This window comes from Danio rerio, chromosome 18, assembly GCF_049306965.1.
Source record: "Danio rerio strain Tuebingen ecotype United States chromosome 18, GRCz12tu, whole genome shotgun sequence".
In the NCBI taxonomy this organism is placed as follows: domain Eukaryota; kingdom Metazoa; phylum Chordata; class Actinopteri; order Cypriniformes; family Danionidae; genus Danio; species Danio rerio.
Window position 1 is genome coordinate 43,953,408 of NC_133193.1, and position 17,239 is coordinate 43,970,646.

The 17,239-nt window shown below is 36.1% G+C and overlaps 1 protein-coding gene across 1 annotated transcript in view; it reads left to right on the forward strand.

Annotated features, from left to right (window-relative positions):
• The window catches only part of LOC100332250 (transmembrane protein 255B), a 63,506-nt gene that overhangs the window by 34,767 nt on the left and 11,500 nt on the right, over positions 1-17,239 (forward strand). Inside the window, exons 4-7 of the mRNA XM_002665398.8 lie at positions 7,023-7,112; positions 7,673-7,753; positions 10,521-10,606; positions 11,157-11,316. Coding sequence (XP_002665444.3) covers positions 7,023-7,112; positions 7,673-7,753; positions 10,521-10,606; positions 11,157-11,316 — 417 coding nt within the window. The remainder of the gene's footprint in view (positions 1-7,022; positions 7,113-7,672; positions 7,754-10,520; positions 10,607-11,156; positions 11,317-17,239) is intronic.

Here is a 17,239-nt window from a genome sequence, read left to right on the forward strand (position 1 = left end):
AATTTCTCCCTCTCTTGACCACATTAATTATGTTTTGTCCCACCCGCAAAAGCCTGCAGGTAAACATTTTTACTGCTTCTTCCCACAACCCTGTTATTTGTTTCACTTGCTTCACATTTGAATATAAATAATAAAGGAATGGAAATGGAAAAGAAAAATATGCTTCATTTTATTTGAGACGTCCAAACATTGAACATAAGTCATCCTTATTTCTTAATGAATAAAAATGGGACAATTTAGCTAATTAAATAAAAATAAACTGAATTAACTTTAAAAATTAGACCTATGTAATGTGTCCATACTGGAGTAGAATGATATCCATGATGAGAGTCTCTGCTCTGATTTTTATAAAAAATATTCATTCATTCATTTTCTTTTTAGCTTAGTCCCTTTATTAATCAGGGGTTGCCACAGCGAAATGAACCACCAACTTATCCAGCATATGTTTCGTGCAGCGGATGCCTTTCTAGCCGCAAACCAAAACTGGGAAACACCCCATACATACTTGCATTCACTCATACACTATGGCCAATTTAGTTTATTCAATTCACCTATATCGCAAGTCTTTGGACTGTGGGGGAAACCAGAACACCCAGAGGAAACCCAAGCCAACACGGGGAGAACATTTATCTTCTTCCTCTTCTTTGGCCTTAGTCCCTTATGGTTGTGGGGCCAGCTCTTTAGATCAAGCCATTTTAGACTTGTCTAAATGATAACGACTTTTTAGAATATATATATATATATATATATATATATATATATATATATATATATATATATATATATATATATATATACATATATATATATACACTTGAAGTCCAAATAATTAGCCCCTCTTTGAATTAAAACAAGCAAACACAATCACAACAATTTATTGCACAATTCAGGAACAAAACTAAATGATGCTTTTGGTCACTGCAGAGGATGTTGAATGTCACTCAATAAACGTTTTAAGGGTCCCATGAAGTGCTTTGAAATATTAATTTTTATTCGTCATTTGACGTAATCTCAACCGAGACACAAAGACAGGGTGGGGCATAGTGTAGCTCCTCCCCTTTTAAAAAAACAGCTTTTATCACCACCCTGCCAGTGAAAGCGGTTGAGCTTAAGTACATCAAATGAAAAGCAAATGAGAAGTGTCTTAAAGGGGGCGGGCCATGTCAGACACTAGAGAGCATTTGATTGGCCATGATTTGATAAGAAACTGACGTATGAGGTGATGTGAATAAAACTGATGATCCGTGTAGGCTGAATTTACACTGCAGATCTTCGAAAAATTGGAATTGAGTCACTTCAACAATGCAGTGTAAATGCGGCCACAGATGGAAATGACAAACTACAAGCTTTAGATGTTTATGTCAGTTTTATATCTCTTAAACACAAATTTTGTCACTGTTTTGGAGCACACAACATATAGAAGTCCTCAAAACTAACAGACTGAAACTAACATCTAACATTTTAATTTCATGGGACCTTTAATCTGTGTCGGAGAACACAATTGTATGGTTTCCAGCAATTTCTAAACATCATAAAACGTGTTTCTTATGTGCTTTTATGTTGCTGTTACTTCCGGTTCTACAGTCATTTACAACATGTGTACATGATAAGTAATAGTGAAATAATTAAAGAAATGTTACTCGTTTTAAGGTTTGACAGTGCGGTGCTTTTTAAACATTGCTTGATTATTTGGAACTAAATGAAATGTAATAATTTCATATCAAGGAAATTAGTGTGATTTGAAAACTTAATTGCGTGCATATGAAAGGAGTACAGTATGGTCATGTTCGTCAATCAGCAACTATTTCAGCGTTCAATAGGATTCATATTTGAGTCTATAAAGTTGTTCATATAGACCATTTTGAGGGATGTAAACAAAAACAAGCGTCCCAACGTATTTCCTGTTTTATTTCTACAGCTTTTGAGAATCAAAAAAGAGCCACATATTAATAAATAATGTTATGAGAGCTGTTTTAACAATAAGTTATGATTGAATTGCATCTTGCTACGGTTATGACATAGTTTGATAACAAGCAGGAAATGTTCATGGGCCAATGACAACACCACATTGAAATGGTCAATATTAATAATTGATGTGTTGTTAATACATCAGTATTGTAGGCTTATCTTTAGAAGCTGATAAGTTTTTTTTGTTTAGATAGAAATGAATGAATGAATGAATTTATAAACTTAAACACTATATTATAATAGTCATGCACTTCCAGCCGCAACCCACTACTGGAAAACACCCATACACCCTCACATTCACACACACACTCATACACTATGGCCAATTTAGCTAATTCAATTCACCTATAGCACATGTCTTTGGACTGTGGGGGAAACCCGGATCACCCAGAGGAACCCCATGCCAACATAGGGCGGAACATGCAAACTCCACACAGAAATTTCAACTGACCAAGCTGGGATTTGAACCAGGAACCTTCTTGCTGTGAGGCAACAGTGCTAACCTCTGAGCCACCGTGCCACCCGTAGTTTAAACAAGCAAGTAAAAGTCATTTATTCAGTGTAGAGTTTTGTTTACATGTTCTGCTTGGTGAAATAACTGGAACGCTTGAATGTTTGGCGCTATACGTTTCCTGGCACCACTAAACAATTATTTCATCTTAACAGAACACAACTCCCTAAAATAAATTCTTTAAAGGTTGCTGATAAAACATGATACATTACCTAATCGTCAATAAAACTTTGCTTGACATATGCCGAACTTTGTTTTGGAGCCTTATAATCACATAATTAAAAGCAAATGACGCATTAATAGCTGTACATGAAAAGTACTCATAAAGAGGTTTAAAGTTGAAACGACTGTTCAGTAAAACAAAAATCACATTCTGTGACCATTATTAAAGTTTGCGTGCACTTTTCAGCCGTCGAAGGAAAAAAAAAACAATAGAATTTCCACAATAATTCTGTGTTGTCTATATGATTTGGTGGCTGTTGTGTAAGAGTAACGTTTTCAGCGACCATCTGAAAAAGTTCTTTAAGATAATGCGTTTTTCTGGGTCACTATCTTAAACCTAGTTGCTATTATTGCAGCAATTAAATGACCACTTACTTAGGTCAGAGAAGTTGCTGTCCATTATTTTTGGTAGCTTGTCTGCTAGTGCATGATAATGGTATATTTAAAGGGTTTTTAATTATGTTTGGTTTAATTTGATTGGTAACTTAAGCTGTAAGACACAATAATAGTCAATTGTGGCATTTCCAACTGCATAATGATTAGCTACCCACATAGCAAAATTTCTCTGGCCCAGCTCTGGCCCACACAATCAGGTTTTGCTTGGCCCACATGCCGCAGTGAATTACGGTACATGACTGGACCAAATCTGGCTTCCAGACAAGGGCCAAACACAGACCATATCTGGGCCAAGTCTCAGCCAAGTTAATAACTCATAACTGGGCCTGAACTGGGCCAGATAGGTTGGCGTGTCACGATTGCAATGAAATTGATAAACCCATGGAGTGATGCGCTTTAGGCACACTCTGGGCAGGCTTTTTCTCAAAGTGACCTGATAGGTAGAATTTTTTTCTTTATTCAAAAATGATTTTAGTGTATTTTAAATGTGGGTCAAGACTGGCCAAACTCACATGGCCCACTTATCATATTTTTAAATCTGGGCCAAATACTACATTTTTCATCTGGCCCAAATCTTGTGTGCCGCCCTAATGACGGTGCCACCTCTGCCAAACCCGGGCCATGTTTGGCCCACATGCTGTAGGCCAGTTCCGGATGAATGCCTGCTGTGCCAGCTTTATGCCAAATCTGGGCCAGAATTCTTTGCTACTAGGGTAGCTGGCTATACTGATTTTTATTTATTTATTTTTTGTCTGTTAAGTAGTGTAAATTAAATTAACGAAAGAATTTACAATGTAATAAAGAAAAATAGTTTTAGACTATATAAACCCAGAGATTGTTGTGGCTTATGTTTTAACCTTTCCCATGCTATTCACACAGAAACATTCATGCCAGTTTTGAAGTCAACTAGACCAATGGTTGAGTATTTAAGATTTTGTGGTATAATAGCACTGCCATGTGGAGAGTTATATCACTGATCTTATGTCATAACGTTTAAAGACAAAGAGCAGATCCAAGTCTTCTAGGGGCCCCTGTCTTTGTGTTAATAAAACCCCCAAAAGGACCTCTTAATCTGTTTATGTGGGGCCGTTTCACTGTCAACAAACAACAGTGAGATGAAACAGTAAACTTTTAGTTCTAAACAGTAACAAATTAAGAGGATTATCGGCTTGTAGCAATGGCAGAACCATTTTAGGTGAAATCAGAACCCTTTCGTGAAACGCTCATAAAGAACCATGCTTTGAATGTGCAATAGGACCTTAAATATTTGTTTATACGATCATAATAGTATTAATATTAGTATTACAAAATCGGTATTTATTTTTTTATACTGGAATTATTATTGATATTAATTAGAGCTGCACAATAAAAGAAAAAAAGAATCGAAAAAAGAATGTGATCTCAGTTCGACCCCACATGATCCTAATCCAGCATCTCTACAATTTAGCCAGTTATACTGTCAAGTTCAGGAGTCTTCATATTGCTTTATATTCATTGCTGAGCCACTTGGACACCTTCAAATGTTGCTGAAAGAGTCAGCATATTGTAAATATAAGTTATAATTCACCCCAAAATTTTATTTCAGTCTTCATGTAATGTCGTCGCCGCTGCAAAATTTTTATTGATTTGTTCACTATGGAGAAAACACCTGAGGGCCCGCAAATGATGCTACTTTGGTGAACAGAACCAACCGATTTGAATTTTAACACTCAATTGAATGGGTGTCATCAGAAGTCTTTAATTGATTTAAAGTAAGTTACTGGTGAACTTCTGTATGTTACTCTACAGGAAATTGTTAACATTGTGAACCTTAGTCCTTTAATCTTCCTTGCTGTTGCCCTTATCTCTGCTGCTCTATTGACCTTTTACAGACTCTTTTACTGTCTCTGCTGATTTCCTCTCTCCTCTCTTGACGCGCATCTGTCTCTCTGTCTGTGAATTCAGCTTCTGTTGGCAGCAGTCTGTCTCTGATCAGCTGACCAGAGGTTTGTCCCTCTGGATATCATCTTGCATGTTCAAATAAAGAAATGATGACATTTGATTGAGCCATTGCAGTCAGTTAAATGTAAATCATTGCTGGTTTCAAAGCCGCAGTAGTTTTCCCAGGAACCACATTAAATTATTATAGGCTTTGGATAAGGCAGCGTCTCTGTTTATGTGGATATTTTTTAAATATGTGCACTTGTAGCAGAGATATTACATTGTAAATGTAAATTTTGCAGTGCTATTTTGAATAAAAGGGGTAGCCAACCCAAAAAAGTAAAATTCTGTTAATAATTGCTCACTCTCATGTTGTTCTACAACCTAAGATGAGCAACAGTTGGGACAATATGAAAAACGTAACTGTAAATTAAAAAGGAAAGAAGTCATTTCTAAATTTATTTTGACTTGTATTTAATTGCAGACAATACAACAAACATTATTTTATGTGTTCCTCATTATTTTTGTTGCTTTAGTAAAAATCCAAAACCAAAATAAACACGCATTCCGGTTTTTGGTTCTTGCAACACATGTTCAAAAAGTTGAAATAATTAAGCTTTTACCACTTTTTAATGTTGCCATTCCTTTTTTACAACACTTAAAATATGTTTAAGGACCGAGGACAGCAAGTGATGAAGTGTTTCAGGGGTAATTTTCTCCCATTCTTCCTGCAAACAAGTCTTAAGGTGGGAACCAGTACAGGGTCTTTTTTGCACTTCAAACTGTGCCACACATTCTCTATTAGAGACAGGTCGGGACTGCAGGCAGGCCAGTCAATAAAGCTTTTACCACTTTGTAATGTTGCCATTCCTTTTCACAACACTTAAACAGACATCCCAAGTCTCACGGAAGTTCCGGGAGTCTCCCGCAAATGCATAGAGACTCCCGGATGCCCGCAAACGAATGCTAATCTCCCGGAAATCGTACGTCTCCCACCAGGTCCTTACATACGGGGATGTATGCTTAAAAGATGTTTGGGAACTGAAGACAGTAAATGGCGAAGTGTTTCAGGTGTAACTTTGTCCCATTCTTACTGCAAACAAGTCTTAAACTGGGCAGCAGTACTTCGTTGTTGCATTTTGTACTTCAAAATGCACCACACATTCTTAATTACAGACAGGTCAGTACTGCAGACAGGACAGTCAAGTACCTGTATCCTCCTCTATAATGTTCTCATGTATTTGATGGCAAATTGGTGATCCTCAGTCTGTCTTTGCACCTAAAGGACTAAACCTTTCTTGGATGCTGCTTTTGTACCATATCATAATTCGCCTGTTGACATCACCTGTTTCAAATCACATCAATATTTAACCAGTTTACCTGATTAGTAGCCCTAAAGTGTTCCTGTCCCAACTTTTTTCGGAATGTATTGCAGGTCTGAATGACAGGAAAGGAGATATATTTACAAATTAAATGAACTTGACCAGACAAAACATGATATGTTCAAATTGTGTTCAATGGAATACAAGTCAAGTACAAGTAACTACGGAAATCACTACTTTCTTTTTTTATTAGCATTTTCCATACTGTCCTGCTTTTTCTGATTCGAGGTTGTAATCCTCTGAGATTTTTGTTCATCTTTGATATATTAGATGGAATATATGGCAGCAGCCTAAACGGCATGACCATGACAACATTACAAGGAAATATAGGAGTGTGTTATGGCCGTTTACAGCCTTGTGCTTTATTATATATGGTATTGAATCATTATTGTAGAGTCAGTAAGGCTTTATTACCTAAGTGCATATAGGCTAAAATTGATTATGATTTATGAACATTGTAATAATATGCAATTTATACTTAATTCATAACAACAAGAAATCCACAAAAATAAATGATCATGACTGCATCTTTTTTGGATGTATATTTGGATAGGATGGATGGATATTTTAAAGTTCAAATTCATATTTAAATCTGTAATAAATTCGTATTTTTTTCTGTCCAGTTAGTTGCATCCATCGTGTTCCTGAGTTTTGGGATAATTTCCAGCTTCCTGTGTCTTCTGATCGATGGCGTTTTCATCCTGCTCAATATTGTGAGTACCATAAACATTTCAAAGCAGCTTAACTACCAAAATTATTATTATTATTTATTATTATTCCTTTTTTTAGGCAGAAAGACATATTGAGATATTACTATGCCTTTTTCGAGTGAGACCTGGTAAAGACGGCAGCATAAAGAAATTAATTCACAAACTAAACATCACAATTTACACATCTATATCTATAAATAATAATCAAATGATGGAAAACAATAACATCTGCCCTTTAAAATATTATACAAAAGATATTTAAGAATGCCAATAGAACACCATGCTGTTTGCTTGTTCACTTAAGTTATGACTTTGTCAAAATGCATCCATTTCATTTAGAGGAATGAGAAGGTCCTGTTGATGTTGGCGATATTCAATATTTTTGTAAAAAGATCTGTCAAACACCACAGATGCAGCCGATAAGGAGAAGAACGATGAGGGAATGCTGTAGATGTGGTGATGGGAAATGTCCACTATGAACATCTCCTGACAAACAGCCTTCTACTGTATCTTGTCATTAAAAAAGTGACAATCTGATGATATTTCTTACAATCTACCGACAGGATATGCGTCCCATGAAGGCAGGAAGATGTCAGTTCTACACCAGTGGAAACAGTTACATCTATGAAAACTACTACGCTACAGTGAGTCAAAGATAATTGATAATATGATAAACATCCTGTGTGAAAAAGAGATGTGGTTCATTGTTCTAAATGCGCACTTGTACTTCAAATCTCAAAATAAAGTAAACCACATGCAGGTAAAATAATAGTTACACTCATAAGTGTGTTTGAAGACTGATAACTATATGAATATATTTCTTTAGACATTTGTGTATACTTTTAAAAAGTACACTTTGTAGTGATGCCAGATCCAAAGTTAATCTTTTAATTTGTTTTAATTATCTTTTACACTCGGCGAGGCAGTGGCACAGTAGGTAGTGCTGTCGCCTCACAGCAAGAAGGTCCCTGGGTCGCTGGTTCGAACCTCGGCTCAGTTGGCGTTTCTGTGTGCAGTTTGCATGTTCTCTCTGCCTTCGTGTGGGTTTCCTCCGGGTGCTCCAGTTTCCCCCACAGTCCAAAGACATGTGGTACAGGTAAATTGGGTAGGCTAAATTGTCCGTAGTGTATGAGTGTAAGTGTGAATATTTCCCAGAGATGGGTTGCGGCTGGAAGAGCATCCGCTGCGTAAAAACTTGCTGGATAAGTTGGTGGTTCATTTCGCTGTGGTGACCCCGGATTAATAAAGGGACTAAGCTGACAAGAAACTGAATGAATGAATCTTTTACACTCATCTACCATTTTATTAGTGTTATGGACACGAAGCGTCAGTGGAAGACGAAAGAGTAGGGATCCAAAATGCAGCATTTATTAGAGGTTAGTCAAACAATGACTACTTTACATGGGCATTAGTTACCGAATTATTTGCCTTAATCCAGTGCTTAATTTGTGAATTGTGAGGTCCCAGAACAGATCCGTCATGTTACCAGAGGAGGGGGAGGTGTCAGGGACAAAAGTGGGATGGGAGGCTGTTGCCAACGACGAAAGTGACAGTAGGGGAGTCACGGAAGAAAGTGAAGAGCAGGGCGGGTGTGCATGATGTGAGGAGGGAGATCGGTAAAATGAGGTGCCAGATCAGATTTCAGAGGTGCTGGATTTAGATCTGGCTTGTTCCGGCACAAATTAAGCCCTGCCTTAATCTGAATAACACAATTATGATTAAGGTGTTTACATGAGTTACTTTTTGAATGTTCCTTTCATGATCCTGTTTTACATGTTATAGCACATAATTCGATTAACGTTCATTGCATCACCACGCTATCCACATTTCCTCTGGAGTTTCATTTAATTTTGAGTGTTTAATTTTTAATTTGTTGACTTTAACTGCAGTTCGGCACTTTCACTTTAATTTTTTGAATTTGATACCGCATGCAGAATGGGGAAAAAAAAACTCAGTATTTCGAAACGCAAGTGTCTGTGGTCTGGTAGGTGCAGAGAATAGTGCCAGACAGCCATGTGTATAGACTATCCTGTCAAAAAATTCGGCGAAAATTCTACACGATAGAATAATTTGTAGTAACGGTTTAATTGTGGTGGTTGCATGTCCGTACTGCACTTCAATAAAGCGACTAAAAGGCATACTCCACATATCTTCATTTGATTTTTGTTTAGTTCGATTATGACCTTAATCAAATTAAATTAATCAAAATCCGTTGTTTATATGGTAGACTCTTAATCAGAGTATTGTCCTCATGGTATTAAAATTGAATTGTTGGTGTCCATGTAAACTCAAACAAAACATAACTGTGAAAAGGGGGCGTAGTGATCAAGGACATAGTCAGGTAAAGATTATCAGCTGTGGAGGTGCAAATGGTTATGGGAAATTGAGTCCAGGTGACCGGCAGAGGTGATTGGAGTACCCTCAAGGACTACCTTAGTCTCATTTTACTCATTATACATTTTCACTTGGTTTGGTGGGTTAAAAACATACTCTGATGGTTATTTAATTTTATACAACAGTTCTGTCTGGTTCTTGAATCTGATTAGCTGATAGTGTTGCGATATTCTGCAGTAACAGCACTCATACAGCCTCCTCACCCTCCTGTATTACTCTGTCCACATAGAGTGACATGAGGACTCACTACAGTTTGACAAATATTCCAGTTTTTGTCATCACTTTAAACATTACACTAGAGAATCATTCAAATACTAGCTTTAAAGTGATGCTGGTGTACTAGCAATGGTCTTGGCTGTTTTGACGTCAACTGCAGATGTGAATGAATGACAGAAGAAAGTAGTTCCTCTTACAAAAGGGTTTTTAGACTGTCTGTATTTGATTTTCTTTTTTAGGAACACATTTATGCTGTTGAACTGTTGTATCAATGCAATATTACCCTTGTAGCAGTGCAATATGGCTGTATATCGTCACTGGTGGGACACTAATGCATGCCTCCTGCTAGTGCTGATATAGTGCTGATATACAGCCATATTACACTGCTATGATCGTGACACTGCACATACATTTAACATGAATTTAAACAGAAATTACATCCAATTATAAATGACATTAAAAATTAGACATTAAATATATAAAATTTATAAATGACATTAAAAAAAGTGTACAAAATATACTCAGTTTGTATTCGTTTTAATAATACAAGTTGTATTGTTCTCTAATTAAATGGGCTTATTTGAAATTATGGTAAAGTGCACTTTTTTAACAGCAAATGTTTGTATTCCTAACTTATGAATATGAATTAGTTTTTTTTTAATTACTTTGATAAAAACAAGAAGTCCTTATTTTAGTTTTTTAGTATTTAAAGAGTTATTTGAGATCATGAATTGGTATTAAAATAGTAGTTAATGTGAAAATGCTTGTCTTAATTCTAAAAGATGATCAACTGTTTTGTAGGTTCCCTGTCAAGGACTGACAGAGTCCTGTAATATGAAAGTTCGCAGTGGAACGTGTTACTGTTGTGATTTGTATGATTGTGCCAAGTAAGTAATTAACATATTTGTGATGACACTTTGTGTTACAGTATTTTAAAGAAATATTCAACAATAAGGCAATAAGATATGCTAACCTAACAAGGATGTTCTCTTAATTTCTCCTCTGTTTTTTTGTTGAAGTATTTAGCATTACTACTATGTTTAAAGAGCTGAGCTTCTGATTGCAACACTGTAAAAAATACTGTGTTTTACATTATCAATTTGTGTTGAAGACATAAAGGAATGAAATGATTAATTCTTACTAACGGAAGTAGATTGAGCATAAACTAATTATAATGTCCCCAATTCAACAATTGTGTTGTTTAAGCTCATTTTAAATTTTACAAAGCATGAACAAACAGGGAATGTCATTATTTTAAGTGAAGGACAACATAAAGTAAAGTCTAACGCAGATTACTAACTATAAAAGATACCATATTTTGCACATGGCATGCCCATATAATCTTTCTTTAGAACATCTGTTTTAAAAAATATGAAATAGCACATGTAATAGTCATGTAAATCTGTAACTGATTTGTCTACTTGCTTTCTTTTCTAGTGGAGGATATCTGAATAATTACTATGAGTTTGTGGGTGTGCAGAGCTGTCAGGAGGTGCTCTCTCTGTATGTTCTACTCTGGGTTTTAACTGCTCTCAACCTGCTGGCCTTTGTGCTTGGGATCCTGACCACTGCTGTACTGGGCAGTATCAAAGACATGGTGAGTCAGCTGAGTGAATGAATGAGTGAACACTCACACTTCAGTTTAGCTCCATCATTTTCAATTGATTTAAAGGAATAGTCAAAAAATGATATCCTTTACTCATTCTCAGGTTGTTCCAAAGCACTGTGGATTTATTTATTTTGCTTAACAAAAATGATTTTGAGGAATCTGGCTAATCAAAATACGTTGCTCCGATGACATTTTCTTGCAACTTTTGTCGTCAAATCTACTAAAGGCCGCTGTCTACATATCTTTGAATCTTAAATACATTTCTGGGCTTTGTTTTATCATACGTGTCATTTACACCTTGTGATCGACTAACCCACAACCAACCTTAAACTCAATCAATAGTGTTTCAAAAGCAAAGAAAGAGAAAATCGAATCATGATTGCAATCTTTTACCATGACTTCACATGTTTTTACCTGGCTTCTCGAACTGTCCTTCCCTGGATTTGAACATGGGTTTATTTCATGTCCCAAGTATGACACCTTACAAGATGAGCTGCCGAGCAAACTGACCACTCTAGAAAAGTCCTTCATATGACTGAGAATGAGGCGAACATGTTCAATTAAGGCTCGCCGACACATTTAAGTTTTTGTGCTATTTATTTATTTTGGGCAATTTAACCATGCAAAAGCAATCCTTTATCCACTAATAGTATGTCCCTGTGAATGTCAGTAGTGGTAATAGGAACAAAAGATGTCTTTATACTGCACCTAGCGTTTGTTTTACCCAGAAACTGCAAGCAAAGGCATGCCTAGGCATGGATTTGCAGTTTTGCAAAAATGGAGAAATATCCTCAATGAAACTGTTGCTTTGTTGCTTCATGAAATTTTGCACGATGGTGGAAAAGGATTATAGTTGTTCTTGTAAAATAGCGACAAGTTCGTAAATGAGCTACGCTTCTTACATTGAAGAGCCTGACATACTCGAACCTTACTCACCATAATTTAACTTAAAGTAACTAACTTTAAGTTAAGTTACTTTTGTGGCCAATTAGTAACTTACTTGTACTTGGTACCTACTTGTACTTGTACTTGGTAACTCACATTTGTAACTAATTGAAAATTTGATGAAGGCTTGTAAAAAGTGGCATCGGGTGATGCTGTTTTTGGAGTTGTTTAATCGTTCTCTGCTGAGTCTTTGTGATATTTACTGGATTTTTTTCAGCTTATTCCACAGTATGTCGAAATTCTTGTCTGGCTGGAAGTTGTGCAATAAAATTGTTTAAAGTGTGAATATTCATATGTAATAGGTCGGTATTGATCAGTTTTAAATAAAAGTACTACCCTCAAACCTCAGTAGTGCCCATAATTACTGAGTGACAGTTGCTGGAGTCGTCACCTGTGTAATCTTGAGGACACTAGCTGATAGGGTTTAACCAGCTCTGTAAAATGCTCAAAAATCTTTGCAAAGAAGTAGCTAACATGTTTCTATGAGCTATTAGATATGCCCATGCCAATTACATGCACACACATATTCTCTCTTTATCTCTTGCGCACATTCTCCTTCTCTCTCTAGCCGTGGTCTCACTAGAGTTAGAGTAACCAAAAATTACATTGAACAGTTCTGCAAAAAAGAAAAGGGATAAAACATGATGATTTGACCGATAAAATGAGCGATTGCCCCATATTTTACATTTCTGTACAGAGAGGTCAGGTTTTGCTCTTCTATTGGACACCAATTTGCAGGTCAGAGTGAACTCTGGAAAGCTGTGGCATGCAAAATTTGTCACACAAGCTTGCATTTCTTGTCTGGCGAATTTGCATGCACATAAATAGAAGTGATTGGACCAAAGTTGCAGCCCGACCACAAGTTCTGTCTCTCTATGTCTGCCTGTGGCTGATTCAAAACCTGGATCTAACCTGTCATAACTGATCAAACTTTGGTCAAATATTGTGCTGCAGATTTTAGACAGTTCACATGGGGTGGTCTTTGACTTTGCGTGATGCATTTAAAATCCCTAATGCTCATGTAAAACTGACTGTAAATCAGCTGTTTTGCTTCTGTTGGCTTTTTTCTTTGTTCTGTCTTTCAGTGGCTTTGTATTTATTGTTTACATGCAAGCAAATTATCTGTTAGTAATCTGACTAATAGAACAAACTGACTGAAAAGCCCCAGTGTAAACAATAATTAATCTATTTCAGGTTCTAATTAGGATTCTGCTGGTTAACAGCAGTTGTCCATCAGTTACTGATTTCACTCAACTTGTATATATTACTATGTGGATTGTTTGGCTCTACTTTATTTTAGGGTTTCATTGTTAAACATTTCAAGTACTTTCCATATATTAATTACAATTAATTATGCAGAATTATTCCTTTCAACCCTAAACATAGCATGTACTGTGCATGTAAGGTATGAATTACACCTTGACGATAGTGTAACACATGCTTTATGGCCTGTTTCCACTAAGTGGTATGATACAGTATGGGTCACCTCTATCAGGCTTGCGTTTCCACTGCCAAAAGGGTACCAATGGTACAATGGTGTATGAGAGAAAGTTTCAGTCGACGTCATTCTCGCTTGAGGAAATGTCAAAATAAAGCTGTAGAGGTCGTTCACATATCATATGGGAAGCAAAACAGATGCTTTATTCACATAAATTCTTGTGTATAAATATTCACTACTAACCTTTCTATAAGCATGATTTGATCATAACATAGTGTGAAATAGTCTACTGTAACGTCTGCAGTTATATAAAATAAATAAATTAATTAATTAATTAATTAATTAATTAATTAATTAATAAATGCAACATATATAAACACATACAGACCCTTACAGTCTCCGATATGTTACCAATTACAGAAAAACTACACACAGCATACATTTAGTCCTGAATTGGCTTCAAAACACACAACATATACCTTACAGTAAGTGCAAACTTGTACAGCGGAATGAATAGCCAACTTATCCAGCATATGTTAAACACAGTGGATGCCCTTCCAGCTGCAACCCTGCACTGGGAAACATCCATACACACTCATACACTGCAACCAATACTCATACACACTCATACACTGGGGGGGAAACCGGAGCACCCGGAGGAAACCCACACGAACATACTGAGAACATGCAAACCCAACACAGAAATGCCTGCTGACCCTGCCGGGACCAGCGACCTTCTTGCTGTGAGGTGACAGGGCTAACCACTGAGCCATCCTGTTGGCCTTGGCAATGTTCTCTAAAATTATTTTCCAAAATAGATATTTCCCAAAATGCATTGCTTGCTATAATACATTACCATTTTAATGAAAAGCAGTGTGTTACTGACAGAATTTGTCCGTTTTTTTAACAGCACCGTTTTTGCAGTGTATTATTTTCAGTCAGAAACCAACAAATCTTTATTTGTTCCATCATTTTCTCAGAATCACACTCTTTAAATCACAAAAACGCTTTCACATCACATGCCAACATCCTCTGTATCTGGCATTTGTTTAATTGAACGTGACATTTTCAAATAAGAATGAAAGAGAAAGTGTGTGTGTGTGTGTGTGTGCTCAGTTGGGGTCGGATTCTTCTATTTCTGCTTTTGTTTATTGATTAAAGCAGAAAAACAGCTGCAAATATTTGCATTTAGTTTCCAGTAATCTTCCAGTGTTGAAAAATCATCTTATTTATGAATTGCTCTTTCCTGTACGAAAGTAAATCTTGGCTGCAGATGCAGATGTTTGGCTGACCGAAGCAGATTGTGCTCAAGGATGTTTGTGTATTTGTCTTTGTCCTTATTGTCCTCAATGCAAACAAGTTCTCTAGATCATACGGCAAATAGAAAGCAGAACATCATTTATGCTTTCACAGTGTTTGACTGGTGAGGAAGTTAGAGGTTTTATTGATTTTTTTCACCAATAGTGTTTCGCAGATAAAATAAAAAAGGAAATATGTTATTTGAATGCACAAGTGTAGTGATTTTGTAACATAAGGGATACCTTTTAAAATATGAAATGTTAAAGGCATACAGTGTTTTTCTCTCTCTTATAAATACAGTGCCTGCATAAACAAAATTCATAGTATCCATGATAATTAGCATTTTGGTCATAGTCTGTAAATACAGCGCATCCGGGAAGTATTCATAGCGCTTCACTTTTTCCACATTTTTTATGTTACAGCCTTATTCCAAAATGGATCAAATTAATTTATTTCCTCAAAATTCTACACACAATACCCCATAATGACAATGTGAGCAAAGAGTTTTTAAAATTGTTGCAAATTTATTAAAAACAAAAACTCTGAAAAATCACATGTACATCAGTATTCACAGCCTTTGCTCAATGCGTTGTTGATGCTCCTTTGGCAGCAATTACAGCCTCTATTTGAATATGATGCCAGAAGCTTGGCACACCTGTCTTTGGGAATTTTTGCCCATTCCTCTTTGCACCACCCCTCAAGCTCTATTAGGTTGAATGGGAAGCGACGGTCTACAGCCATTTTCAGATCTCTCCAGAGATGTTCAATAGGATTTAGGTCTGGGCTCTGGCTGGGACACTCAAAAGACATTCACAGAGTTGTAGTTAAAGCCACTCCATTGATATTTTGGCAGTGTGCTTTAGGTCATTGTCCTTCTGGAAGATGAACCGTTGCCCCGGTCTGAGGTCAAGGACTGATGATGGAGGCCACTGTGCTCATTGGAACTTTCAGAGTAGCAACAAATTTTCTGTAACCTCCCCTAGCCTTGTGCCCCGAGACAATCCTGTCTCTGAGGTCTACAGACAATTCCTTTTTCTTCATGCTTGGTTTGTGCTTTGTCATGCACTGTCAACCCTGTATGCCTTTTCAAATCTGAAATTTACCACAAGTGAACTCCAATTAGGCTGCTGAAACATCTCAAGAATGATAAGTATAAACAATTTAGAGTTTCATGGTAAAGGCTATGAAAACTTCTACACTCTGTTTTATTTTTAATAAATATGTAACACTTTAAAAAAATATTTTTTTCACATTGTCATTATGGGGTATTGTGTAGAATTTTGAGGAAATCAATGAATTTGATCCATTTTTCAAATAAGACTGTAACCTAACAAAAAATGTGGAAAAAGTGACGCGCTATAAACACTTTCCGCATGCACTGTATATCTGTTCTGAATTTATCTTTAACACCTTCAGTGTAAAAACGACACATTAGTAATAAAAATGATTATTATTGTCATCATTATTTGTATCTTGTAAATGGCTATGTACTAACACTTGGACATGTTTTACTGAAAAATTTCCACCCTTAATTGGATTCTAATATATGAAATAGGTTTGTTATCTGAACATAATAATACTGTGAATATGATTGGCAAAAAAAATTGACATTTTTCTATAGCTCTTTTTTAAGCAAATTGATTAAAAATCAAGCTACAGTTTAATTTAGATGTTTAGATTAGTTTTTAAGAACATATTTTTTCCCTTTTACATAAAATTTGAGTATTACTAAAAACAAATTCATCAGCTACATTTGAATTGTGTTACTTGATGTGTTAAAAGTATGTAAAGTAGCAGTGGCTGTCAGTGCCGAGAGCATCATGGCAAGTGCTGTTGCAAATCAGCAGATCTGGTAATACAGTTTTTGTACTTGTTTAATAATGAAATCTTGAGAGATTAAATGTGTTTCATTTCCATTAAATGCGTATGCATGAAACAAAATGATCAGTTTACATTCATAATAATTAAGCAGCATATATTTGTTTTTGTTAATTGTCAAATTAGACACATCTCTGTATGAGCATGATGCAATTCGATGCCAAACCAATTCTGAAACTTTCTTTTCATTCTGCTACTGTGGAACAAACCACAATCTGGAGAGACTTGGCAAGAAGTTCCAACAGTTGCAGTGTAATTTTTACTCTTTGTGGTGTGTACAGGCAGTATTTTTCCAAAAAACGAAAAGACAGGCTTCCCTATCCCTTTGGGGGAAATTTTGGTTGTCATTTA